We start from the raw sequence: 27,317 nt of genomic DNA on the forward strand, positions 1-27,317 counted from the left end.
AAACAGAGTGGCTGAATCTTTGTGAAAGTTAAAGACCAAGACAGGAGGATTCCTTAAATGATGTTTAGAAAAAGTATTACGTTTTCAATATTATGAGAGCTCAATATATATGCAAGAATATTGTGATATGGAAAATATTTTTTGGGTTATATTTTAATAAGGTTATTAAAAATATTGCTTTTAAAAATATTGTTGCAAAAAGAATATTTTTTTTCAATGTTTTTGTATTGCTTTTGTTTGTTTTAGTGTAATATCGTTTGTGTAGTATTGTTTATTTTTTGCAGTTTAAGTTTTGCATTTGAAACAGAAAATTTCCATTAAATGTTTGTTTCTATTTAATTTTTATTCATGGAACCTTAAAATTGTATTCATATTTTTTAATTAGCAAGATCTAGGTGTTATACGGGAAAAGGCTGAGGAGATTTTTAAGTATTTGTATATTGATTTTTGAATTTATAATTCTTTAAAAGTTATTAATATTTAATTGTAGTTTTGTTTGTTCATTATTTTATTTAGATTACATTTTTCATTTACATGTAGTCTGTATAATTTTATTTCTGTTAACTGCTATATAATTTTGTATATTTATATTGTATTGATTTATTTCTTGATTTCTAATTTATAATTTTAAAATTAGTTGTATGCTTAAACCAATTTACCATTGTTATTAATTGTAAATGTAATATACTAGGCACACATCTTTACATGTTTTCAATAAATATTTAAGTACTGTTCACGTGTTTTTGCGTGCACATTATTGTTAAATTAAAATGTTATTTTTATAAGAAATTGTTTTGTGCAGAATATTATATTTGAATAGATTTTGTTAAATATGTATTGTATAATATTTTTAGTAATATTTAATTTTCCGTCTTAATAGTATATGTAACAGTTGTAATTTTGATTACAAATATATTTTTCTATTGTTTTGGTTTTAAATAGTACATACTATGTTTATTATAGGTTTATGTTTATATCAAATGGTTTATAACAGGTCATTTATTTGTTTTAATTTATAATACCTTCTCTAAAATGGTTTATATTGGAGTGGCTATAGTGAATTAGACCCCTTTAATATCCAAAACCTTTCCTAAAATGGTTAAATTGAATATTCATATTGAGCCCTTTAATGTGTACTATATTCTCCAAAGTGGTATAGACGGAAATGGGCATAGTACAACGATCCTTTCATTGTCTAACACATTCCCCAAAGTGTTTCAGATTGGAGTACAAATAATAATTTGGAGACTTTCAGAGCGCAACACATTACCCAAAGTGGTTAAGATTTGATTGGTAATGGCAAATCTGATCCCTTCAGTGTCCAAAGTACCTTCATTGACCAACACCTTCCCAAAAGTAGTTAATATTAGTGCGGGAATACGAAGTTTGACCCCTTCAGCATCCTACACATTCTCAAATTGGTTTAAATTTTAGTGGGAATAGTAAATCTGATAACTTCTGTATCCAATACTTTCCCAAAAATGGTTTAGATTGGGGGGATTAGAAAATATAACCCCGTTATTGGTCCATACCTTCTCTGAAACGTTTCAATTTGGAGTGATCATATTACATTTGATCTCTTCAGTGTGCAACATATTACCTAAAAGGCTTTACATTGGAATTGGAATAGCTTTTATTGTGTTTTTTACGTAAGTGTGCTCCCAAAAAGATTTTGGTTTTCATGGGTGTGCTATATTTTAAAATTAAGATTTGCAGTCATTTGATGGTCAGAGCAAACATCGACGCCCTCTTGATGCTAGTGTTTGACCTGGAGTGACTGATGTTATATTTTTATGGGGGAGTGCCACTTTATGCCCCTGCTCCACTCCCCATCCTGCCCACAGCAATTTTGCCACCTCCAACTGCAGCATTGTGTGGGTAAGCACTGCAGTGCAGGTGGTGAAATGCCTGTTGCTAAAAAAAAGCAGTACAAAGTCACCATACTGTTTTGTAGTGTTGTTGGTTTGAAGTGTTTGTGTGTTTTGCGATTTTAATGGTACAGTGTATAGTTTAACATATATTTTATTTGTGAATTTTTAAATTACTAAACACATAGACAGATATTGTTTATATTTTTTACATATCACTTTATGTACAAATACTCATGCATGGGAAATCTTTAGTAGCATCAGTGTTTTCCCCTCTAGATTTTTAAATGAAATGTTACAATTAACGGGGTATTTGTTCGGCTGCAGTGCCGTTTTATTTCAGTCACGGGCCAGATGCCTTTCTGCATTAATGTGAGCTTGGGGCTTAAATGACAGCAGGAGCCCCACAAAAGCAGTATTAAAGGGAAATGTGCATGTTAACCTGGACGGCTGCCCAACATGCGCAGTTGAGGCATCTCCTACTTGTGTAATGTTAGTGAGCCAAGGGATCACATCCATAGCATCCCATGTCTCTTAAGGGGTGCTGGTTTCACCTGTCCCAGCCAATCCTAGTGCTGTCGAACGTAAACAGCAAGGGAACAAAACAAACATATGGAGAGGCAACAAGAATAATTGTGCAATAGAATGTATCAAAGTGACAAATTAAGACACATGTCCTTCATAAATATGAAAAAAGTCCAATTTGAATCAGTTTTTCTTGACGCAATGATAAAACAGCCAAGAATCTCAATGTACGATGACCAGTGAAACAGCCACGAAACAGCCAACGCGTTTCGCCGATGTGGGCTTCCTCAGGGCAGAAAAAATTCAGGTGGATTGCGGTCTCATTAGAAAATGCCACCGCTGATTTGATAAGCCAGCAGCTAAGCAGAAAAAATTCAGATGGATTGCGGTCTCATTAGAAAATGCCACAGCTGATTTGATAAGTCAGCAGCTAAGCTTGTTCAAACACGAATACTGTGCAACAACCGTAGAAGAAGAAAGAGGAAGACGACTCGCTCCGAATACCAATTCACGCAACAGGGTGGATTAAACACTAGAGTGTCTGAAACAAGCTTTATTTTCTTTTACCCATCGGTATGTAGAGGTGAGTACTCTGATATGAGCCACACTCGGATAGATCCTCAATTAAGGAGTCGTCCCCATACTGTTAAGACGAGTCTAATATTAACGCTCTCCAACAGACAAATTTCTTTGGCGCAAAATTTGGGGGTTATTATAATTTTTTCTCTTCTGGACCTCCAGACGTTTTTGACAGTCCTGATGAGGTATAAAAGTACATAAGACCACCCGCCAGATCTGATGTACGGCTATCAGTACCCATTTTCCACTGGCAGAGCCAGTGGGTACATCAGTGATGGAAGCACGTTGACCTATCTGATTCTGAATAGTCGGTGCACACCATCAATTTGGCAGACAGGTTACTCCCCCAAGTTTGTGGCTGCATTTGATGTCCACTAAACTCTAAACCAGACCCAGGTGACCTTTTCCACTTTCAATTTACCTCTAGTGCACTACCTTTGGTCTAGGAGGCCTTCAACATACAAGTTGAAAGCCTGTCAAGACCAAGCTCTAGAATCTCAACCATACATATCAAGGGATTCTTACCTCAAGTGGCAAGCGCTGGCCTTCAGAGCACTGCGACAGCTGCACAGCTTGACCAGTGCTAGTTTATCCCACCTCTGCAACCGGTATAGAATCCTCTTCTCTGGGAATTTTTCATTCTCTACTTCCTGTACCCTATATGTTGGGCACCCAGATTTCCATGTGTTAAAGACATCTTTAATATCAATATGGAGAGCATGTTCAGGCAGTAGAGTTGATTTCCCACATTGAGTATTTTAATTCGATTTAGGATACTTAGGGCCAGATGTAGGTAGGTATATTTTACCGATTCATAAATACAGAATTTTACCGATTCGGTATTTATGAATCGGTAAAATAGAAGGGGGGAGATGTAGATAGAATCGGTAATTGAATTACCAATTCGGTAATGCCCATTAATTCCTAAGGGCATTGAAGCCCATAGGAATCAATGGGCATTATCGAATCGACTCGGCAAATACCGAATGTTGCAAGGGTGCAGGGGTTGTCACTTTGACAACCTCTAGCCCCCCGAATGGTGGCATGTGTGACATGTGGCACACAGACATGCCCTAAGGGCATGTCTGTCTGTCACATGCCATAGGTGTGCATGCACACATGTGCATGCACACCTGGAATCTGTATTTTACCACCCAATTGGATTGGGTGGTAAAATACCGATTCGGTAAGGCCTGTGGGACTCAGAAGAGTCCCACCTACATCTCAAAATTACCGAATCGGTAAAAATGCTCATTCGGTATTTTACCGATTCGGTAAATTTACCGATTCGGTAAAATTGGGCACCTACATCAGGAATGACCATTTCCCAGTCGGTAACGGACGAAATCGGCCGTTACCGCTCGGTAAATGGCCACCTACATCTGGCCCTTAATGTTTTGCTGGGATTAATTCAACACCATTACTTTCCCCAAACTTTTCAAATTAGCACTTGAACACTTCAGAGCTTTCTGCTATTATCCCAGTACTTTGTAAAAGACAACAAACAATAAACTAATGTTTCTTACTAAACCTGCCAACTTCTGTCTCCTTAAGTCAAAAACTTTTCAATGTCAGATGAAATATGGGCCTGTTTCCTGGGAAGGAGAGAACAAGGCTACAGCAGTACTTCGTCACCCTACTGTTCGCCTTGAATATGCCAAGTTGTCACCTACTTGTGCCAGTCTAAACCAGCATCAATAGATATTGGAGCCAACCAAACCTTGTTTGGCTTTTACAGTCTTATACTGCATTGTACCGACATATTGTTGTAGGAGTGGACAGTAGCAGACCAATTTACACAGAACAAAGGATTATAGATCAGATGTACCAACATTAGGAATACCTCCTACCAGGTGCTATACGTACTGGAGAAGACAAGAAGGGGATCGTATATTCGTCATTATTCTTTGTCCGCGAGTCGGCCACAGATTTCTGGTTGTTATCGGGTCCTAAACACGGGACAGCCGATCGGAGCCATTGTAATAAGGCTCAGTACTTTAAGGAATATATTGTGGCGTTTAATCTTTGGACGCATACAGACATTGTTTTTCTTGATTGGAAATTATACCAGTTTGAATTTGCCGTTCGTCGGAATATTTACAGAAATTGGGTCCCCCTTGTGAATATAACGTGCATTTACATATACCTTTAGACTGTACATAACACAACTATCGGCTGCGCACACTTGTTAATCTCCAACGATTTGCTGCTTTACTTAAGGAGCTCTTTCACTTTATTTTGCCCTGAAGAAGTCCCGTATGGGACGAAACGCGTCGGCTGTGTTTCTTTGACAAATGGATTAATAAAGAAAAGACCCTTTTGATAAAAACTGTTTTGGAATTGATTCTTGGTTTCTCTTGTGTCAAGCTTGTGACCTAGTTTGCACAATTCCTATATGTGGTGCACCTGTGCTTATAAATCTAACAATACCGATTTCCTATTTGCGATTATTTCTGGCTCGTATTTAGGAAATTAGTATTCCTAATGTATGAATCTTTTTATTTCCAAATAGCAAGTTCTAGTAGGTCGGAAATCAACCTAACTCATGGGCACAATATGCGACCCATTGAGAATCAATGCCATCACAGAGATGGCGGCCTGTTGTGTTCAGCAGACCACCCAGTCTGTGATTGCTTTTAAATATAGCAATTTGTTTTCTTTTAATATGCACCACATTTTCTTTACCATACTATGCAGAGACGGCTGCATGTCGGATGGGCAGCACCACCCCATTTTGAGCTCAACGGTTGCGAGCCCTAAATACAAGCAAATCCCTGAGGATTGCTTCGCTTACAGTGTGACAATTTGTTTTGGACACATATCAAGCTCTTTAATAGCTTCCTTGCTGGAGTAAATGACCAGGAAGATTTTAGCCACTTACAGACTCAGCCAGGATTAGGAATTCCATTTGGAATGCACATAAGGGTCGTACAACTCTTTTAACTCATCGTCCTGAAGATGGTCTAAAGGATGCTTACACCCAAAAGACTAAAAATGTAGACAACTTCATTTATTTCCTCAGTAATTTTTTTTCCTTAATGAATTGATTTCTGAATTGATCAGTTTCATTTTCTGTTTTTGCATTTTGTTTAGGATAGATGCTCACACTAAAGACTCTGAGGTATTAGTCATTGTGTATCATCTGTAAACCTTGGTCATTGTGTATTGTTCTAGTTTGTTGTACCCTTTCTTGTGTTCATGACAAAAGTTTGTATTTTGAAAAATTCACACCCATTCCAAGAGTATCTTTGGCAGATTTAGTATGACAAAAAATGAACTAAATGAATTGTGGATTGTTCAATTGTAAGTTACCGGCTGGAACTTGCAAACATTGTTGTAAGTTTTAATTGTTGAACTAAGTACATTGAAAGAAATCCCTTGTAGGCACAGTTACCTGTCAGTAGATATATTACCCAAGCCTTCAAGGGTCAATTGGGTTTCCCACTTTTTCTTGTTGTATACTATGAATCAGGCCGTTTGTGAATGTAGATAGTCTTGATACATCTGGCCTTATGTGCCTTAAGTTGCCGGTTACTAGTAAATGGTGGCCATCTACACCAGTGAACTAATAATACCTCCTAGTTTGATTTTCTGAAGTGTAATCATTCATTCATTGAAGCAGTGGCAGGCTACATTTTCGGAGCATAATAAACATTTGCCTAATTGCCTTTGGGGGTAGCTTAGGATATTTTCCAATTCCACTAAACTGTTGTGGTTGTAATTTCATATTTTCTATTGAATTGTTCTCTCCCTGTATGCCAGGTTTATGCTATCTTCTTCCACTTTCAAATTATTTTTAACAATCCTTTTACCATCTTCATCATGACACAAATCAGAGTATTTTGCCGCAATTGCACATTTTTAAGGTCCTGTGTTTTTACTTAATAAAGAAAAAACACATGCTTGTATTTGAAGGGGTTTGTGGGCAGTTATTTGTCACTGGTTATCTCTTCCTGTCTCCTTGCCAGGGTGCTCAAAATTATGGATTTCTCACATTTGTGGAACCTTTTGTATGTTATGCACAAATAAAGCAGTTTATTGTTTTCTGGACATCTACAGAGGACAGCTAGATCAAATACTCAGGTTCCAACCATTCACACCAAAAAATCATGCAAAAAAGTAATACATTTGTATGTACTCTTTTCAGCTTTTGAATACAAGCAATTGACCACAGGCAACATAGAGGCCCAACGAAAATCAAACCAAGCCAGTCTAATGGTTACAATTGCAAAGAGGGAGCTTAGATGGGTGTTAGCTGACCCAACCCTCTGTGGACACAACCGTTTTGGAGTTACAGAGTACATGAGCAGCTGCCCCAGTGTCAACTTTGTAAATGCAAAGAGTACTGTGCACATTTAATCTGGCCCTTTTATATGGCTGAGATACCCGCCACCCCCTCTCAACACAATCCCCAAGGATGGGAAGACGGAAACGGTTCTGAACTTTTGGAAGGCGGGAGGGAGTTACCCTCCCGGCCGTATTTATTAAAATATGAAACAAAATTAAAACATTAAAATAACAGTTTCATATCATGTACAATTTCATTTACACATTACGATGTTCTTGGCTGACCTTAACACATCTCTAATACAAAGGTTCTCCTAGCCGATACTAAACATCCTGCAAATGCATTTCTCAAAATTGAAATTGTACATCCTACCATTACGGGCCAACGGCAAGGTCGTAACCGGTGTCAGATCCCCAATACCAGAACTCCCCCCTCACTTGTGAGGGGCGGTCGCACAGAGGACTGTACCTCTGTGCCTACTTCCAATTTCCCTTGTCTTAGCGGGGGCCCCCTGTTAACTCGACGCCATCTTAGTGGTCGTCCGAGGACTCGTGTGAGGTGTCTAGAAGGTAGCGTAGACCCCCCTCCCACCCCACACAACTTACCACATCTGCCGTCGCAGATGTCCTGGCCCCGGGAAATTCCCAGGAGGGGCCCGTAGCCCCTCCTCCCCAGGGAGGGGCCTATGGCCGCCCTCCCTTTCAGCGTCCCCATCCTTAGAGGGGACCGCCTCCCCGTTTGAGGGGTCAATGGCCGCCTCCCCCCGGGCGCTCCCATCCATAATGGGTGACGCCCCCACCTCTAGGGATCTTCCAATTACTGCTCACCGATCATGACCTTACCGCCACAGGCCGGATAGTTGACCGGCTATCCGGACCCCCCACAAAAACTCCTACTTAAAGGTCATGGCTGCAAACTCCTTAACCAAGCTACGAGGTCTCCTATGAGTAAAGTATTCCCCACCCGGGACAAATGGACCCCATCCTCTAAATACATCTGGTCCCCCCTGATACATCCATGAGGAATAGAATGCAATGTACTTGTACGGAACAACCTACCAAGTTTGTTATTCACCTTCTTCACCGAATGATTTCTAGCAGACACAGAATTAGCCCCCCGCCACACCTTCCGTGGAATCATATGGGACCATGCAATCGTGCACCCCGGAACCCTTCTCGCCAACCAACTTACTGTGGATAGTATCAACTCAAGAAGTACTCGTCGACCAGTGGTCACTAAATCATTGCCCCCAAGATGCACTATGATTACAGATGGCGGTGACCTTGCCGCCCTAACAAACCCTCCATAAAAGTTTGGAACTGGTCAATACAGAGCCCGCCCCTTCCGTAGAAAGTCACCCTGTACCCGTATTCCCCAGCCATGTGAATCATGTCACCTGCTTTGAATACGTCTGCGGCACGCCTCACGTATGAGTGGCCCACGACCCACACCACTCTTTCCTCAGCCGGTGATCTTTGACCGCTGGTTCCCAGGTGTCGGGTCGACTGCACAGTCCGCCCCGCCTCGTAAGCTCGCGAAACTGTAAACCAAACAAAAACAAGAAGCGTGAGTGCATGACATTAGCTTCACAACATGTGCAACCGCACATACCTTTTATAACAATTCGAGGACCAACGCCCCAACTGTTTCACTTTTTCCACACTCAGACCCCTGGCTGTAGCCTCTGTAGCAGCCCCTATCCGGAAGGAATGAGTCCCGAACTCGCACGGGTTCAAGCCCGCAGCTGCGATTGCCCTTGTTAGCACCCGCTGGAACTGAAACCTCGTCAGTGGGGTGGCGTCGGCGTGCCTCAGCAAGCTTCCCCCCCATGATGCCACCCTCTGCGCCAGATACTCCTCAACGCATGCTACCGGGCACATGGGAGATCCCGGAATCCGCTGGACTACTACGCTGTCCCCGATCGCTCTCTGATCGGTCTTGGACCTGGCAAATGAGACTACCATTGTCTCCCCCTTTATTTGAACGTGCTCTCGGCACAGACCTCCCCCCGTATCCTGCTTGTCCCTTGCTACCAGTTCACTTACCCGCATAGCTCCATGGAATGCTAATGCAAAAGCGGCCCGGAATAGCACTGTCTCTGATTGAGATGAACATGTCGTAGGGAGTACGGACAGTAACAGGGCTAACCTTTCCAGACCTATCGGGTGCCTCTCATCAACTCTGCTACCCTCAAGGCGTTGCCACCCACGCAGCGCCTTCTGTACCAGAAAAGACGCTGTGGGGTCCTGGATGCCATGAGCCCGTGCCATGAAAGAAATGGCCGCCCGGTGTCTATTGGCCGTAGCCACTGATTTGCCTGCCTGATGTAATGATAACAAAAATTTCAGGACATACTCTTCTTGGCCCCAAAGCTCCCCCCTAGCTGAACCCAAAAAGGACCAATAGGAACGGAACGCCCCTTCATATGCCTTCCTTGTCCTGGGTGCTAGACTCTCTCCCACGAGGTCTTGTAGTCCGGGGCACCGAGCGACCAGAGAGCTTCGGGAAATGGTGCCGCCACCTTGTCCGCTGAGGGCAGAAAACCCCAGAAGGCCTGCATACGGGAACGAGAAAGCGCATCAGCTGCCTGATTTAAAACCCCTGGCACATGTCTTGCCCTAAAGTGGACGTTCAGTCTCATACACAGCAGGACAATTTCTTTCAGCAATCTCAAGATCCATTTGCAGCGGGCTGCCTGACTATTGATGCACTCAACCACGGTCATATTATCCGACCAGAACACCACAGAGCGATCACGAAACCCCTCAGGCCATGTTTTTAAGGCCACCAGAATAGGGAACACCTCGAGAAACCCAATGTTACCTGTGAGCCCACTCTCGTGCCACCATGCCGGCCAGGTTCGTGCTGACCAATGATTACCAAAGATGGCGCCAAAACCCACACTCCCCGCCGAGTCGGTCCACAACCCTAGTTCCTCGGAGGAAACCGCTGGTTTGTTCCACACGACCCGACCGTTGAAATCCGCCAGGAATGCCAACCATATGCGCATGTCCTGGCGAACCTCTGCCGAGAGCCTTGTGCGGTGGTGTCCTTCCTTAAGACCCACCATGGCTTGAGCAATAGAGCGGGAAAAGGGGCGAGCCATCGGTATCACTCTAAGGGCAAAATTCAGCTGACCCACAGCCTGCTGCAACTGATGCAAATTTACCTTCGTCTCGCTAATACATGTTTCAAGCGATGCCTTAAATTTCGTTACCTTTTCTTTAGGCAAACGGAAGCACCCCTCTTCGGAATCAAGCTCTATTCCAAGAAACTCGAGCGAAGTAGACGGCCCCACTGTCTTACCTGTGCCAATGGCACGCCAAGGCGTCTCATGAGATCACAAAATTCATTCAAAGCCCGTGCACATTCTATGTCCCCGGCTGCCCCCAGGAATAAAAAATCGTCGAGATAATGCATAACATGTGTAAACCCCGTTGTTCTTGTGAATGTCCATTGCAAAAAACAACTGAATCTCTCAAAATACGCACAAGAGATGGAGCAACCCATTGGCATACATTTATCCATGTAATATCGCCCCTGAAACATGAAACCAAGGAGACGCTGATCATCTGGGTGTACCGGGAGCAACCGGAACGCCGACTCGATGTCTGATTTAGCCATCAGCGCTCCGGGCCCCAGGCGATTCAACATGGTGACGGCCTCATCAAAAGATGCGTACCGCACCGAGCAAACTCCCGGGTCAATCGCATCATTCACCGAAAGACCCCTTGGAGCTGACAAATTGTGTATCAACCTGAATTCCCCTGGATCCTTTTTGGGGACCACACCCAGAGGTGAACAAACAAAATTAGCCACTGGCGGTTTGTCATATGGTCCAGCCACCCGACCTCGGGCCACCTCTTTCCCAATCTTTGCTTGTACCACCGCCGAATTCTGCTGAACCGATAATTGGTTCCTACATTGTGCTTTACCCTGAAAATCCCCCGCCGGGATGCGGAAACCATACGAAAAACCATCTCGCAACACCCCAGCGGAGATATGATCCGGGTATTCGTTCAGCCAAGGGATCAGTGCCATGATATCAACCGGGGTAGGTAGAGGCGCCCCTCGGACTATTTCAGACCTGTTTGGCGCCTCCTCTACTTCCCGTATCACCAGTCTTGGCTCTGCACATAGTCTCGGGATGCGAGGACTGCCCACACCCTGCACATTCATGCTTGAACCTGCAAGATCCCTGTGGCCTAGTACATTTGCCTCTGTTAAAGCTCCAGCAGACCCCTTTTTTTACCTGAGTTGCCATTATTCTTTGTGTTCCGATCACTGCTTGATCCCGCCCGAAAGGGCGCCCCTGACGAATGGCGGGAATACTCGACCACGTCTCCCCCCAAAGATGGCGACTTCGCCGTGCCTGGCCTCTCGATTTTTTGCCAGGAAATGGAGTCGAAAAAATCCCACGTCAGGGATGAGTCGTGCTCCTTGGACTTACGAAATATGCTATCATAACAAAACCATTGACTACCCCCATATGTTTCATAAAATTCCATGATACGTGTCTGGTACACGGCTAATTCCACCAACACTTCGGGCCTACGTTCCCCCATAATTGCAGTGAACATTCCAAACGCTCTGCCCCAATTGCCTATCGATTCTTCCACTCTGAAACCGGCCATCTTGGCGCGCCATACACTAGGATGCAAAAACTCTTTTTGATTTTTTACATGCTCAATCTCATAGTGATCGGTCAACAAGGAAAACATGTTAACATATTTATCTGCCCATATTTTTTCTTTCACTTCAATCGGGATATGCTGAACAACTCTTTCCCTCCTTGAAGGTACCGATCCCTCCCCCGCCATCGGCAATGGCTGCTTACCTGAACCGGTAGCTGTGACCGTAGTCCCTGCCGAACCAACGCCCGATACTGGTTGTTCCACGGGAGCCTGCGGGGAAACAAAAGGACACGGTGCCTTCGCAGCATCTTTCGATTGCCGCAACTGCTTCAATATCGACCTGGCTTCTTCAGCCGTGGCCCCCTCGTTCTCTTTGCCCAACCATGCCGCCAACTGGGCAGCCAGCTCAGGGGGCATATCCTCCCCGTTCACAGGAGTGACCACCACAGGGATTGGTTGCCCCGCGGTCAGGACCGGAGTCGGGGCCTCGATCGGGGTGACCGGGTGCGTTGGAGGTGCTTCGGGCACGGGGCCTCCCCACCCAACGCTCCCCTCTTGGCCCTTCTACCTCTCCCGTTAGGGACCACTCCCGGCAATGCTGGTCCGACGACTCTCTTTGGTCCCCCCGCCCCATTCATTGACGCCATCTGCCTCTTCATGTCCGCCATGTCCTTCACCAGCATACGAAGCATCTGATCGGTCCCGACCCTCTTTCCGACCTTCTTGCTAGGCATCGTCCCCGTATACTCCTCAAGGTCCTAGGTCAGGAAACTCCGGACTCGCTGAAAGAAGAAGCACAAAATTAAATTCTCAAAATTGGCTCTTCGTTCCGTCTCGAGCTCACGTGCAACGGGGAGGTGCAGCTTCAGAGCACAGGAACAAGAGGATGCTTCCTTGGCTTGTCGCTCCTTTTATCCTTCTTCGGGTGGGCGTGGACCCACCTCCAATCCGCCTCCGGGGCGTGGCTAGCGGTGTCGGTGTCTAGGACAACCCTCTCTTGGGCGGGAAAAGGCGCGCCCCAGCTACGCCGCTTCGGGCATACCAGCCGAGACTCGCCTCCCGCCCAAAAATGGCTTCCCGGGGGGATCGGGGTACTCCACCATACGTTCGGGGGGACCGAGTGGTCGCCCCTTTCCATTTGTTTTGCAAATCCCATTTCCTTGGACAGGGCTAGGTTGTAAAATCTCCAAAAGATAGGCCCTGTCTTCGACAAAGGTGGGGAATAATTAAAATACTCCCTGCTCTTCATTGATATGTGGGGTGTCTAAAATGCCCCCCCACTAATGGACAAACTGAGTGATGTTAGTCATATCCAATTTCCCTTTGCCCTTTGTCAAAAGGAGGGGCATATCTAATAGTTGCCCTGGTGTAAAACGTGTATGATCCCTGTTATTTGGCAAGGTGGAGTTAAGGGCATGAGTTATCCTCCACAGTCCTTAGGCTTGGCATGGGATGTCTATAAACAAAACTCTCTATTATTTGGCAAGGTGAGTGGGTTTACTTTTTTAAATGGAATACCACCCAGTCCATCAAGGGTGCTTCATAGTGCAGGAGTGGGCTTATATACTATTCTTAATTTACTTGACAAGTAAGGGGGAGTGAGGATGAAGGTTGCTTTTCTGGGTGATAATGCCAGGGAGAGATCTGCATGTAAGTATGCCTGTATGTTTTCGGATGTTCATGTATTACAGGTATCTATCAGAAAAGAATACATACATAGACACATACAGTTAGATATTAAAGGGTTGCATTCTGAATATTGTGTTCATATTTCTGAACAAATAAAACATAGGGTGATAAAGTTATTAAGGGTGCAAAAATGGTGCAACTGGACTTAGTTAGTATTTTTAAATGCCCTGCATGTACCTCACAACCTATAGCAGGAAACAAACCTGCCGTTTCACATGTAAGCACCAACCCATACTTATCACTTCCTAAAGCGGAGTAAAGCACATATTGTAAGCCTGTCTTCTAAGCATATCAATAAGACCACTGACAAATTCAAAAGCCATTCTTACTTCTTTTTTACTTTGTCTGGGAAATTATACATGTATATTCATTAATAAGCTGACTTACGATGTCACTGGTATCACACGCTCTGCCATTTATTCTGGTGAAGCTGTAGTTTAAGCTTGTGTTAGTTTAGAAACAAACTAATGACACTATTCATGGACAAGCTTTTGATTGTTTAAGATCAATAGCCTGGTAAATCAGTAGACCGCCCACATTGACTTAAAGAAAAGGTAGCAAGACCACAGGATGGTTCAAGAAGAAGGAGCATGACATTATTTAATCTTAACCAACTAACTGTTTTAAGCCCTGATAAGTCATACCTGCAGAGAACGGTAAGAAGGCATCCTTTTGAATAAAGTTCCCTTCCTTATCCAGGAAATGGGCAGGATTGAACTGGCGGGGCATCTCCCAGTGGTCAGGATCATACAGAGAAGAGGAAAGATTAGCTATGACAAGAGATCCCTGTTGGAAAAGAAATAAACCCTTGTTTGATTGCCAGATTGCAGAAAGATGCAGTACATTCTTTTCTGCCTATCCCATGTTAGTAACTTGCCAGCACCCCATACAACTTTTAAATATGTGGCTTATGATCCATTATTAAACTGAAATCAGTACAAAACAAAAATGGTAAGAAAAAAAAATCTCCACTGCCATCTGAAATTTCAGTGTGCCTTCCTCTATTATAGGATATTGTCACTAGTTGTTGGTGGTTAATGCTCTTGAGCCACATGTAGCCATATACCTTTTGAACAATCTGAGACAACATAGCACTTACTACATTGTCACTAAAATCATCAGTACAATACATTGTCCTAGAGACTTGGTAAACACAGAGCCTCTACAATTTTGTGTTTATGTTGCTCAGCTACACTTTCTTGTTTCTCACCCAGCACATATACAATTCCTCTTCTGAACAAAATCCTGAATAAACTGTTCAGATGCCTCCACACTAATCATTTGCTTGTGGTGTGAAGGATTAGGTCAGTTCCTTACTCCTTGCAGCTCAATAAGTGTGCCTGAATAACTTTTCAGCTGAGGAAACAATGGCTTCTGTGAACTAATAACGTTTTTCATAATAGGAAAAGTGCACAATGGCAATGTACAGGGCTAGATTGATGCCAGAAAAAAAGCTGCCCATAAACACTTAGGACACGTTAATTCATGAGTTTGTTTATATACTAAGTAGGTAAAGTAAACAATATATACATAAAGCTTGGGAGTGTGCCATAAACAATAATTAAGCAGTAGTGAGAGGTGACCCAGTGAAAAAGCGCAAGGAACTTAAACTAGTGGTGACATATTATGTGACAAAATATGCAAGGTTTCACTTTTAAACATTAGAACGACCATTGACAATTTACAAATATGCTGGACAGCACTTTATACAATCATAAGTGCTGGGTAATGGTTCGTTTTTGTTAACTGTCGACGGCGTTTCGACCCTATGTGAAATGTAGGGCCTCTTCAGGACCTAGCATTGTCAGGACACCTGAAGGAGAGCCTGCTCTGCCTAGTGTGAGGAGTAGTATCACTGTGAAAAAAGTGAAAAAATTAACTCACAGGGAACCCGGCCGGGCGCCCGTGTGAGGGTAGCGGTAGGTAGGCAGAAGAAATGACACTGCGGGAAACACACACATCATCCCAACACCAACAGGGGTGGATGAATGGGTGGGGAGTTGAAGGAGCAAGGGTAGAAGGTGAGGAAAGATGGTGGGCGATAGTAGAGGATGGTAAAACAGTGGTGGGAAGAGAAATATTTTTACTGGCGTTCAACAGAGGGGAAGAGTAGAGATCATATATAGGAGGAGAAGGTCAAGGAGCCAGAAGGGGGTCAAATGAAGGCCAAAGGTAAGGGGAGAAGAGAGGAGAAGAGGCTGAACAGGGAGGGGAGGACAGTGGGTTAGATGAATGCCAAAGGTACGTGGAGAAGAGAGGAGAGGGTTTTGTAAAAGGGGGAGGAGGGGGACCCAAGAAAGGCCAGAAGTATGGGGAGAAAAGAGAGGAAGGTGCTGGACATGTACTGTAGGTTATGAACAGTGATTGAAGGGGGACAGGCAACAGGTGGAGTGAGGGGGAGACGAGGAAGGAATTGTTGAGAAAGGCGACATGGTTAGGAAGCAAATGAAGAGGGAGGGGAGGTTGAAGAGAGAGGGAAGGTGGAAGAGAAGAATTTAGGGGACGGGGACGGGGAAGAGCGAAAAGGGATGAGGTGAAAGTGGGAGGGAAGGGGAATAGGTAAGTAAAGTTGATCGGTAGACCAGGTTCTAAGACAGGTGGAATAATAAGGGGGGAGGTTGGTTGAATTAGGGGGAGGCAAAATCATTAAGAGAATCGGGCAGGTGCAGGGTGGGGAGGGGGAGTGGGTGTCGGAGGCAAGGTAGACCAGTTAGGAGGCAGAAACAATTGGGAAGGGAGAGCAGGGAGCAAAAGTAGGGGGGAACAAAGGGTAGGCCTGTGATTCCCGGGAACACAGCCTGATGGAGTATCAGGGAGTTGGGGGGAGAAAGGGAGAAAGGAGAGGAGCTCAAAGGAGAATCCAGGGAGATCATAGTTGTATGGGTTGGACGAAGGGAGTGGAAATGATGATCAAAGAGAGAGAGACATGAGTCTGTAGCTTGTATCATGACAGTGCTATTATTGTAAAGTGTAATGGTGAGAGAGCCATTAAAGCTAGTGGAGGGGGACATTTTTAGCCGCTGTCCATGCGTGATAGATGAGGAGGAGGAGACGTTGAGGGAATTGAAGAAGCTGGTGGACCAGGAAGGGATATCGTGAATGGAAAAAGTTGCATCATTTTTGAGTTTCCCTAGGCACCCATTATGGAATTGATAAACAAAGAGGGAATCAGGGAACTGTTCAATGGTGTTGTGCGTGAACCGTTTTGCTGCTGCTTTGGACAGATTAGGGGGATAAATGACTTTGAAGCAGTTAACTCCCGACTTAATTCGAATGGAAGCCATGATAGGGAGAGGAGGGGCCACTAGGGTAGCGATCGAGCAAAGAAGAATAATAAGAAGAGGAGGGTGCATATTCCGGAAGTCGATTGAGGATAATCCAATAAGATTGTGGACAGGAGGCAATTAGATATGCAGGGTCAGCTACTCTGGTCTAACTCCCCTCTAAACCATCATACCGGTGGGATAGAAGGCTAGGTGTCACCAGTGGCAGAGAGGGAGTGGGATCATAATTAGGCCAAAACCTACCTACCACCCTGGGATTAGGACCACCAAGTATGGAGTGGAGATCTATATGGAAGTCGGAGTTCCCTAGAGGATCACGATGACCTGAATCGAAAGTCCGGGCAAAGGCAGCTCTCGGGCAGGTAGAAGGCCGTCGTAGTAGCAGGACCAGTTGGGAGGTCATGCTGGTTAAGCAGAGACACAGGCGGTTGAAGGGCAAGTAGAATAGGACCGATAAGGAGGAACACTTGGCCAACCAAGGTGGGCCTGCTGGCCAGAATGAAAGAGATGTCCAGGACTTGCGACGGACTCCAACCACTCCCAGATGGCTGCCTCATTAGCTCAGCCAGAGAGGAGGTTCGTGGGAGTCCCTTCTTTGTTTACATGGCAATCTGCCCGACCTTCAGGGCCGCCCACACACCACGCCACCTAGTACGAGCCCATGATAGCATCCCAATCCCAGGGTGCTACCTCTTTCCCTTTATACACAGGACATTTTAAATGAGCCAGGGTGACTAACCCATACAAACCCCCAGCCACAGATGGTTTTCGATTCAAAATCTAGGTCAGATTGTGTGGCACTCAGAAAAAGGCTGTCTTCCCTTTCCTAAGGGAAGCTTCATGCACCATATCTTAATGAGGTTTCTGCATGTGGTGAAGGACTCTACCCCTTATCCCCACAATCGAGCCTGCTCTGTGGATAAAAGCAGGCTTTGCTTCAGTTGCTTGAGGCCTGTTGCCATGGCCATCGGTGTCCTGTCACCTACACTATGGCTTGAATTTGTATGACTCTCTTCTCCCTTTATGGGGCGCTTTAAATCTGGTTCTGTGACTATTTTGAATGACCGGACTGGCTGACCCCCGACTCATAGGCCACTGATTGTTTTAGGGATTAGGTTCTCCCTGCAGCCAATTTCTTTGGGATTACGAATGGAGCTATGGGGCTTGCTTCTTTTTGAGGTTGTTCCTGCAGACCGTTTCTTCATGTTTGCAGGTTTTGTTTTGACTTCTCTTGCAGCTGCCTCAGCCAGCACTACTAGTTTCAGAGGGCTCAGTGTTCAGATCTAGAAGTAACATGTTTCATGGCAGTACTTCTGCGTACTCTGCGTGCTTACATCTACTGAGAGGGATAAAGGATGGATCAATTGTATTGCAGCATTTGTATAGGGCTTCCTACAGCCATGCACAGCACTTAATTTGCATCTGGTTCCTGGTCTCCCTTTTGGGGTGTACAATTGCAAAGATGTTGTTCGCATATGTCGCCCATGGGTGTTTTGGAATGTACACGTACACAATTGTAGATAAGCATTGTGTTGAATTATTTCCAGTAGTTCTATTCTGTTTGCGTTAATCTTGATATTTTGCTTAATTTCTCCTTCTGTAATCCCTTAATTGTCTGTGTTTTCTACAGTGTAGTCAATTGGGTATTGATTCAGGTGAAAGGTACATTAGCACTCCCCTGCAAGTTTCGGTCTTACCTCGCCGTCCCAGCTTTTCAGTACCATTTCTTTCACTTAATGGCCTCAACGGTACCTTATCTTTTTCTTTCTGATGCTGTCCCTTCTCTCCCCCCTCCTCTCCTCACCACACCTTCTGTCCTGGCCCTAATGCCTTCATCTGTCAGGCATCTGGCCACAACTCTACTTTCAAAAGCCAAGTGTCTTTCCAAACCCTCATTCAGTCCCACCATGCCATTCTGGCAAGGGCCAACTCAGATCTGCAGCTACTCCTTCTTTACATGTCTTCCCTCTTGCTAGATAACAACTGGTTTCAGTTTCATAATGTAGTAAAGTGAATGATGAACAATTGACCAAAATCCTGTTGATATTCATTACATTAGGGGCCCGGTAGAGTAATTTGGAAGATTAATTACAGATTGGACAATGCGTTAACAGAGGTTGCCATGAACGGACCATCTGTTCTGTTAGGTTGTGGACATAAGTGTTTATTTTTGTTCTAGTTCTTTTTTTATGTTGTACACTCTCCTGTTTATAATTCACTTTTAATTGCATGCTTTACTTTTTTCCTCTCTCCTCTCATCTATATTTCTCCTTTAACATTCTGCTACTCAGAACCTATCTGAAGCTGTGATGTGAAACAGTGCATGAGGCCAACCATCTTTGTTTCAAATGGTTCAGGGTATTAAGAAAATGTGTTAGTGCTCATTCTCCTCCCTACTGCAGTGCATCACTGCTATTATGCCTTCTGTCTTGTGTCCAATGTCCTGTTGCTTAGCTGCGGTTCCATCTTCTTTAACATGACTTTCCTTTTGCATCTGCTGGTTATATTCTGTAATATGTTCTTAGGCACACAGTGTTACTTCACATTAGTAACCCAAGACATAGCTGAGGAAAACAATATTCATGGGAATTCCTATAGTTTGCTGGTGGCAGGCTACCCACCATCACTGATTAGCATAAATAAAAAACGCTGAAAGTTCACATGTCCACTTCTATAAATTCATTGAGCACAAGGTACTATCAGGCACAGCACTGCTACAGCTTTTGTATTAGTTTTCAGGTCTCGAGCCTAGAAAGGTGTGAGCTGTAAGCTTGTGAAAGGCCTATTGTGAATTTACAGTGGTCTTAGAGCCCATCCATTGCTTGCTGTTGCATGGCTTTCTTGTCACTCTGATTAACTTGATTGTTATTCGTTGCATTCTGTGTGTTTCCCTTCCTCTTATGTGTTTGTCCCTCCTCTGGCACATGGCCTCTTTACTTGTGTCCTTGCATTGTTCACATTATACAAATTATATCTCCGGTCGGTGTGCTCCTGTTGAGGAGACCCACCCTGTGACAGTGTCTTGTTTTGTTTTTTATGTTTATTATCCTATTTCTTCCTTGAAGAATCTGGTTTTTGCTTAGAGTCATCTCTTTCAGAGCTACTCCTCACTATTGATTTCCCAGGTATGGCTCCCGGGTTATCTCGGCCTAGCGAGGCATATGTATCTTCGATAATCTTAGGTAATTTGCATTCCTGTTGTGCAGGATTGAATTCCCTCAGGCGTTGGTATAGCCACCGCTGCAGCCTTCCCTTTTATGTTACTCAACATAATGGTAGATACCCGGGCAAAATTGCCCATCAGTTTACTTCCCAGATCTATGGCATGATCAGCCCTTACTCATTCTGAATCTGTTTCATTACATCTGGCATGAATACTATTGAAGGGGTACCATGTCTTCTAGTGTATACAGCATTGAGACTGTACCACAAGTGGTGCAATCTTCTTAATTGGAAGCCATCCCCATTGGCAGGAAAATTGTCGGTATTCTGTTATTCCTCAGAACCTGTATGGGGAAAGATTGCTTCAAGCTGTGCTGTTTTTTTGTGCTATCCAGAAAGGGATTTGCTCCCGATTGGTGGGAACCTTTCCCATAATGGCATTCAGTATTTGTGGCTACTACCTGTTGTAGCCATGTGTGGTTGTGTAGCCTGAGCAGCACCTACGGGTTGAACTGTCACTGTTCTCATTACATATTGTGTTAGATTTCTGTAAACGTTGACAAAATCTCAGTAAAATTGTGCATTCCTGCTGATGTTAGGGCTGTGATGTTTGGATGTGGTGTTTATGAAGCTAAGACTGGCCAGGATGCTCCTTCACACATGTTCTGTGATATGGGGTAGGGAGCCCTTAAACAAATGAATGTGTTCTTGGTGGGTTATCAGGACTTATAAGTTCACGTATGGGAAATACTCATCAGGTGGTTCATCTTTAATGTATTCATGAATTAACCATGTGTGTGCATCTGCAGGTGGGAATTTAACACAAGAATATAATACTTCTGATCTGAATGCTTCGTATGCCTCAACCAAGAATGTAACATCTTCACCCGATGCTGGGAGGCCATGTTATGGCAATTTCATGGTAACTGCCTGTCTGCAATTTTCTGAAATATTTAGTCCATCTATTTGTTCTCCAATGTTTTCATCCTGTTTAGTCATTGTTAGAGCAGTAGTACTTAGCCAATGTGTTATAGAGATATGGTTTGCACAGTGTGGGAACTTCAAAACCTCCAAGCTTGATTTAACCAACAGCCAATACATAGGGTATAGCTACAGACGTAAAATGTGAGTAGGGGTCTCTAAGAAAGCACAACTGAACTGCTCAGATTTGACTGTTAAATAGGAGACTAACCAATGTTGGAGGTGTGATGTTGTGTACTTCCTACCAATCTGTAGGACCTGTGCATTGTTTGGATAACATAAACGAAAGGCTTGGTGTCAAGACTGATTCCAGACACCCCCTCAGGATATGTTGGCCTATAGTCCAGCTAGCTCACAGTGCCACCGTAAGCTCCTCTAACTTACCAGGGCGCAAATAGAGTCTGGCAACCACAGAACATGACTACCCTGATTCCGCAGGCATCACGGAAACAGTACAGAACCTTTAGATCAGTCACATATGCTTACTTATTCTCAGATGGATATACAGAGAATACAAAGCTAGGATTTGTCTCAGTGTAGAAGTAGTAAAGTTAGGACTCCTAACTTTAGGACTCCTAAATGCCTTCTGTGAATACCGAAAGTCTTAAAGTTAGGAATTTCCCAGTTTAGGAGTCTTAAAGTTAGGACTCCTAACTTTACTACTCCTAAACTAAGAAACATCCTAACTTTAAGACTTTCGGTATTCACAGAAGGCATTTAGGAGTCCTAAAATTAGGACTCCTAACTTCTGTGAATACCCAAATGAGTAAGTGCCTTCTGTGAATACCAAAATGAGTAAGTGCTTTCTGTGAATACCAAAATGTTAGTAAGTTTAAGATTTTGTCTTAAGTTAGTTCTGTGAATTGGGCCCATACTTCTTATTTGTCAAGTAACTGCAATTTTAATAGTTGAGTAATTCTACCATGAGTAATTATATGTGTTAGCTGATCATATATTAGGATTTAGATTTTTTTTAATGATTTTAAATTTATATAGGTATTTTAATGTCCTTTGATTTGCACCACTGTGCTGTATGTTCTTCTTTTCTTTTGTCACTGTGCATATTGTACAGATTATCCTCTGTCCGTCAGCATCCTCCTACACATCACCTTTTACTCTTCTCAGTATTAGCCTTTCTACATTCTTCATACTTTGGTGAAATACTCAATTTTTCTACTGTGTCAATAACTCTAATACCATGCAAGATACAATTATAAACTGAAAAATAAACTTCATTGCCCAAGCTAAAACATCCTTTATGCCCTTCCTCCGTCACAGTCTACTTCACATGCCGATGATGCTTGGTGATGTAAATGTTAGTGTCTGTTTCATGCCCCATGACAATAAAGGTAAGCCAGCATATTGCCAGTTGATAAACTTTGTATTCTGTGTTAGGATACCTCAAAATGTTGTAATAACGGAAATTGTCAGATCATAATCACTACTCTGCTTCAAACTTTATCTCTTAATGCAGGTACATACATACCTTCTCAATGTTGAACCCTTGCAATGACATGTCCTCCACAGTCTGCCTAGGCATGCCAGTGGATGCAATGTTGCTTATGCGAAGTATTTCATGAATTACTGCATTAGTGTAGGGAACCCTCTTTCGGTCCTCATACTGGATGACCTGCGATTCACCGAAAACAGCGGACAACTCCTTCTGAACTTCCTCTGGAGAGAAATATTTACAGAGGTCAGAGAAATGGTCCTATTATCACCTACAAGGGAATGTCTATAATTAGGACAGTTGTTGCCAGCTACATCTCAATTCAAGTTAATCCAATCCCTAAGTCATAATAGCGCTTTTAAATTCAACTCAAGTCAAACAAGCACATGCATCAAACATGCAATTTGCGATTCCTTATTAGCGAAAAATAAGGATTCGCTAATAAGGAAGCGCAAATGCTTATGCATGTAGGAATCGATGAGAAAATAGCAATTCCTACAAATTCCTTAATTGAGACTTTCAAATTGCGAGTTACAATTAAGGAGTGGCTCTCCATTTATTCATATGGGCCTACAGGCCCAGGGGAATGAATGGGAGTTTGCATGCGCAATTTTCGAGTAGCAATAGGTACTCACAAATTGCCCATGCTTTTTCAAGAGTGCAAGGGTGACAAAATGACACCCTGTTGCACCCCTGAAATAGTGATGTGCACCCATGTTGTGCACACACATGCCCCAAGGGCATGTGTGTGCGCAACATGAAACTTTGAAAAATGCACTAAAGTGCATTTTTCTAAGTATTTTTCAAATTACCATCAAGTTCAACTTCATGGTAATTTGCGACCCCGATTAGCGAAATCGCTATTCTAAAGTGGTTCTTGCATTGCATTTAAGGAATCGAAAATTGCGATTCCTTAAATGCAATTGCAATTTGAGAAATCGCACGTAATTGCGAATTCTCTAATTGCGAGTGCCTTGAACCTTGATGCATCGCAAATGCTCTTTTTGCAGGTGCAAACGGCTGATTTTTGCGAATCACACCATTTGCGCTTGCAAAAATGGTTGAACCTGTAAGCCTCTTAAACCATCCAAGCCGTAAGAAATTAAATAACATCCTCAGTCCAAATACCAGAGTTTTGCCCTTTCTGGTAATCAGTTTAGTAAACTTATTGTTTATTTTATAACTTTAATTTTTTATGAAAGCTTACCAATTGATAGTGCCTAAATATGAAAATGTCCACAATCTATAAAACCAATAATATCACCCGTAGTGGGTCATTTTCATTAACTTTGGTATTAATGGTCCCTCCCCCAGTGTTAAAGCAGAATGAGTCTATATGTTCCTCTATGAAACAAAATCATGAGGTACTTCCAATGAAGAGTTGACTGTCAAATGTCATTATGCTATGTGTAGCCCTTCCATTTATGAAGCTGCACAGTGCATGGCTATACCCAGACATAATAAATAATAAATGCATACATAAGTCTGAGTTGACTATATTGTATTTTGTCTGTATATGTGTGATGTACTTAGATATTTGGGACTGTGTCTATGCATAAAATGGAGGTGCTTTGGAGCTTGAGGCTGTATTTTAAAAGATAAGGCTGTACTAGGGAACTTTGGGGGTTTGTGACTCTTGGGCATTAAACCTTATTTGGATACCCCAGGTTGTGTCTCAGAATATGAGGGCTGTACCTGTGTATGTTGTTTTAGTGTGGCTGCCCTATGGAGACTCTGCACCTGGCATATAATGGTTTGGCCCAGGTTTATATATTGCTAGTTAGTGATATATCCATTTATCATCATTAATAAAAACTTTCACTATTTGTAATTCGTTACTATTATTAGTTTTTATGGTTTCCCCAGCATCAAAGAACACTTCAGATCCAGTCCTGCTGTGCCAACATTATGAAAGGTAATGTGCCAACACATACAGTCAACAGAGACTGTACCAAGGTTGAATGATATCACTTTTGATGACCCTGGCATTTGGGGAATTGACATCATTTATTGTTTCCCTAACTATGCCCATAGTAATCTATCAACAAGATTTTCTGTGAACAGTGCTTGCTTTGAGCACCCGGGACTCTTGTGGAATGCAGTCTGACCTCAGCCCTTGTGTCAGAACAGTCAATGAAATATTAATACCTTTTTAGACCTTCATGACCATCAAATAAGATTCTTTATTTGTGTTTGCTAATATACTTAATATGTCCACACCTTGACTTATAAATTCATACTGCACAAAGTATAACAAAATAATTCTGTGGGACTCATTGTATTAATCATAAATCCCACCTTGGATTTCTGGGTGATTCACCAGGTAGAGCAGTGCCCAGAGTAAAGCAGTGGAGGTGGTCTCCAACCCAGCTGCAAACAAATCAGTCACAAGGCGGATCATGTTATCCTCATCAAATGTAGAGTTGATATCTTGAGAGTCCTGGATTGGAAAAAATTAACATTGATATTCAGCAAATATGAAATACTAAATGAGCATAATGTATTGTGAAGATGCCCAGCCATGAGGCCTGATGAATGACAGAAACAAGTTTTGTCTTCTTCAACAAATGCCATATATGGAAATGAAAGTATCAAACTGTAGAACCAAATTCTATAGAAAAGGACCAGAACCTTCTAATAATGATTACTGGAATTAAAGCTTTAATTTGAAAATAGGGATTGATAACATTAGATATTGATGATTGGGGTGAGGTTATCTTCTGCACTCTTAGATGAGTAGATAATGAATGGGAACTACGCTTGGCAAGGGTGGTGGTAGAGAAGTAGGTCTTTAGTAGTGGCATGTGTGGAATCAGTGACTCGAGTTTGGGGAGGATGGCTAGAGGGATATCTGCATCATTAAACAAGAAGCTCAAACTGTTAGGGCAGATATTGCACTTCAGCCACTTTAAAAAGTCTACAACAATGTCTTTGCCCTAATTCTGTAGGTATCAATGGTTTGTTGGGACTGTGTTTGTACATCGGTCATCAAAGAACTGCGCCAAGGACTTGGCGTTGATAGCGTACTGAGGCTTGAGGCCAGGTTCCTTTTTAGAGAGAAATTGGGGTGTTCATAGAGCTGTTTAGATGGTTATTGAGGGCCTCATTTAAAAGGTAAAGTATTTGAAGTCTAAGTTAATTTTCTAATTAAGGACGGAGGTAATTTAAGAGTTGTTAACTAAGACCTCTAAAGCTTTTGCCACGATATTTTCCACATTGAAATGAGGTCCTTAAATATGAGCTCATGGTTAGTAAAGGTAATTGTACAAAACCCTCTTTCTTGCCAAGATCAGATTAAAAAGTGGCATGGACTTTACTCCACCCGATGATAACTAGGTGAAATAAAGTTTGCATCTCCTGTTGAATTTTTGCAGGTAAAAACTGTAAAAAAAAAAGGGAAAAATATGCAGAATTTGAGATGCAGATCTTTGTGCAGTTACCACCAAAACTCGATTAGCTTCCCGATCAGAGTTTGTGATTGGCCGCATGGAGTGGGGCACCGTCTATCGATATTCCTGGCCAATGTGTCTGCAGGATTTGAGGGTGGTGAAAAAAAACAGTATTATGATTCACTTGACACAGAATCTGGACATTGGTTTTGCAATCTGAGAAGTGTCTGCATTTCTTTATTAATTGCTCTCAATCATTGAGACACGAATATGATAAAGCCAAGTGTTCGATAAGATCCTGGAACACAACAGTCATAACAATCCCTGTTGTATCATGGTTTATTTGGTGGCCACTTTTGTTCCCCACATACTTGATCAATTTATTGGAGGCAGACTAGATGAGTCAATGGTTTAGCAGTGAATACTCACTTGTGATATTTTGGCTTGGTAGAAATCTATCAAGTCCTGGGGCTCTTCAGACATTCCATTCTCTTTGTGACTTTTGATTTCCTTCTTCACAAATTCCTCTATAATGGCAAAGCATTTAAATATAGTCTGATGAGGTCCTGGAAGACGCCGCATTAGCCAGGGGAAAACATCAAAGAGCTGGAAGAAAAGGCATTGGAGTTGATTAAGTAAAGTGTCTTTTTTTGTCAATACATTCAACAAATCATAGTCAATGGAGACAGAGTACCTTCCGAATAATTTTCTCCTTCTAAAACAGATGCATTCTAGATTATTGATAGACATTCATGGAGAGTTTTTCTCTTGTTTATGTGTGTGTATGTGTATCTAAAACAAAATGAAATTAGCAAGTCTATTGTAAAAGAAATCGAACATATGAGAATTGTGTAGCAGTATGACCTTTACATCATCAGTGATGCACTGCAGGGATTAGGGAAGAGATGTTAAGATTAAGCCCTGCCCTCTTACATCTTGGTCCCACAGTGGACTGTTACCTTGATTGGCCTCCTCACAAACATACAAATTAAGGGTCAGGGACATGTAATACAAACTCTGAAAAAGGTGTCCTCTCTTCCTTGAAGAAGCACCCACCAGGCTAGTATAAAAGACCACACAGTAAGAGGGGTGGTTATGTAGTCATGAAGCTTTTTGTTATTTCCTATTCTCGGCTGTGTGAGAAAAGACAGCACGACTGTGTCCACTTTCATAGCCAGGCCGACCAGAGGAGCATTACCCCTGCCAACCCTAAAAAGATTTATGAGGGATGGGTGCATGATTATGTATGTAGAAAGATCCATCAGTTCCTCCAGTAGTGAAATAGTTCTCCAAAACGCTCAGTTGTTTGTACATCTTGCAGCCCACTTCTCACAGAGAGAACGTTGCAAGAAAGGCCCATTTTAAGAGGAGGTTTGCATGCTAAAATTAGACACTATGGGCCATATGTATGAACACATTTTCCCATAGACACAGAATGGGTAAATCCTTTGATACATCTGGCCCTATA

At 42.9% G+C, this 27,317-nt stretch overlaps 1 protein-coding gene across 1 annotated transcript in view; it reads right to left on the reverse strand.

The window, feature by feature from the left end:
- Positions 1–27,317, reverse strand: part of LOC147684125 (cytochrome P450 2J2-like) — a 75,704-nt gene that overhangs the window by 10,422 nt on the left and 37,965 nt on the right. The window contains exons 5-8 of the mRNA XM_086944499.1: positions 26,279–26,455; positions 24,759–24,900; positions 22,497–22,684; positions 14,228–14,369 (exon numbers count right to left, since the gene is read on the reverse strand). Coding sequence (XP_086800625.1) covers positions 14,228–14,369; positions 22,497–22,684; positions 24,759–24,900; positions 26,279–26,455 — 649 coding nt within the window. The remainder of the gene's footprint in view (positions 1–14,227; positions 14,370–22,496; positions 22,685–24,758; positions 24,901–26,278; positions 26,456–27,317) is intronic.

This window comes from Lissotriton vulgaris, chromosome 11 (assembly GCF_964263255.1).
Source record: "Lissotriton vulgaris chromosome 11, aLisVul1.2, whole genome shotgun sequence".
NCBI classification, from domain to species: domain Eukaryota; kingdom Metazoa; phylum Chordata; class Amphibia; order Caudata; family Salamandridae; genus Lissotriton; species Lissotriton vulgaris.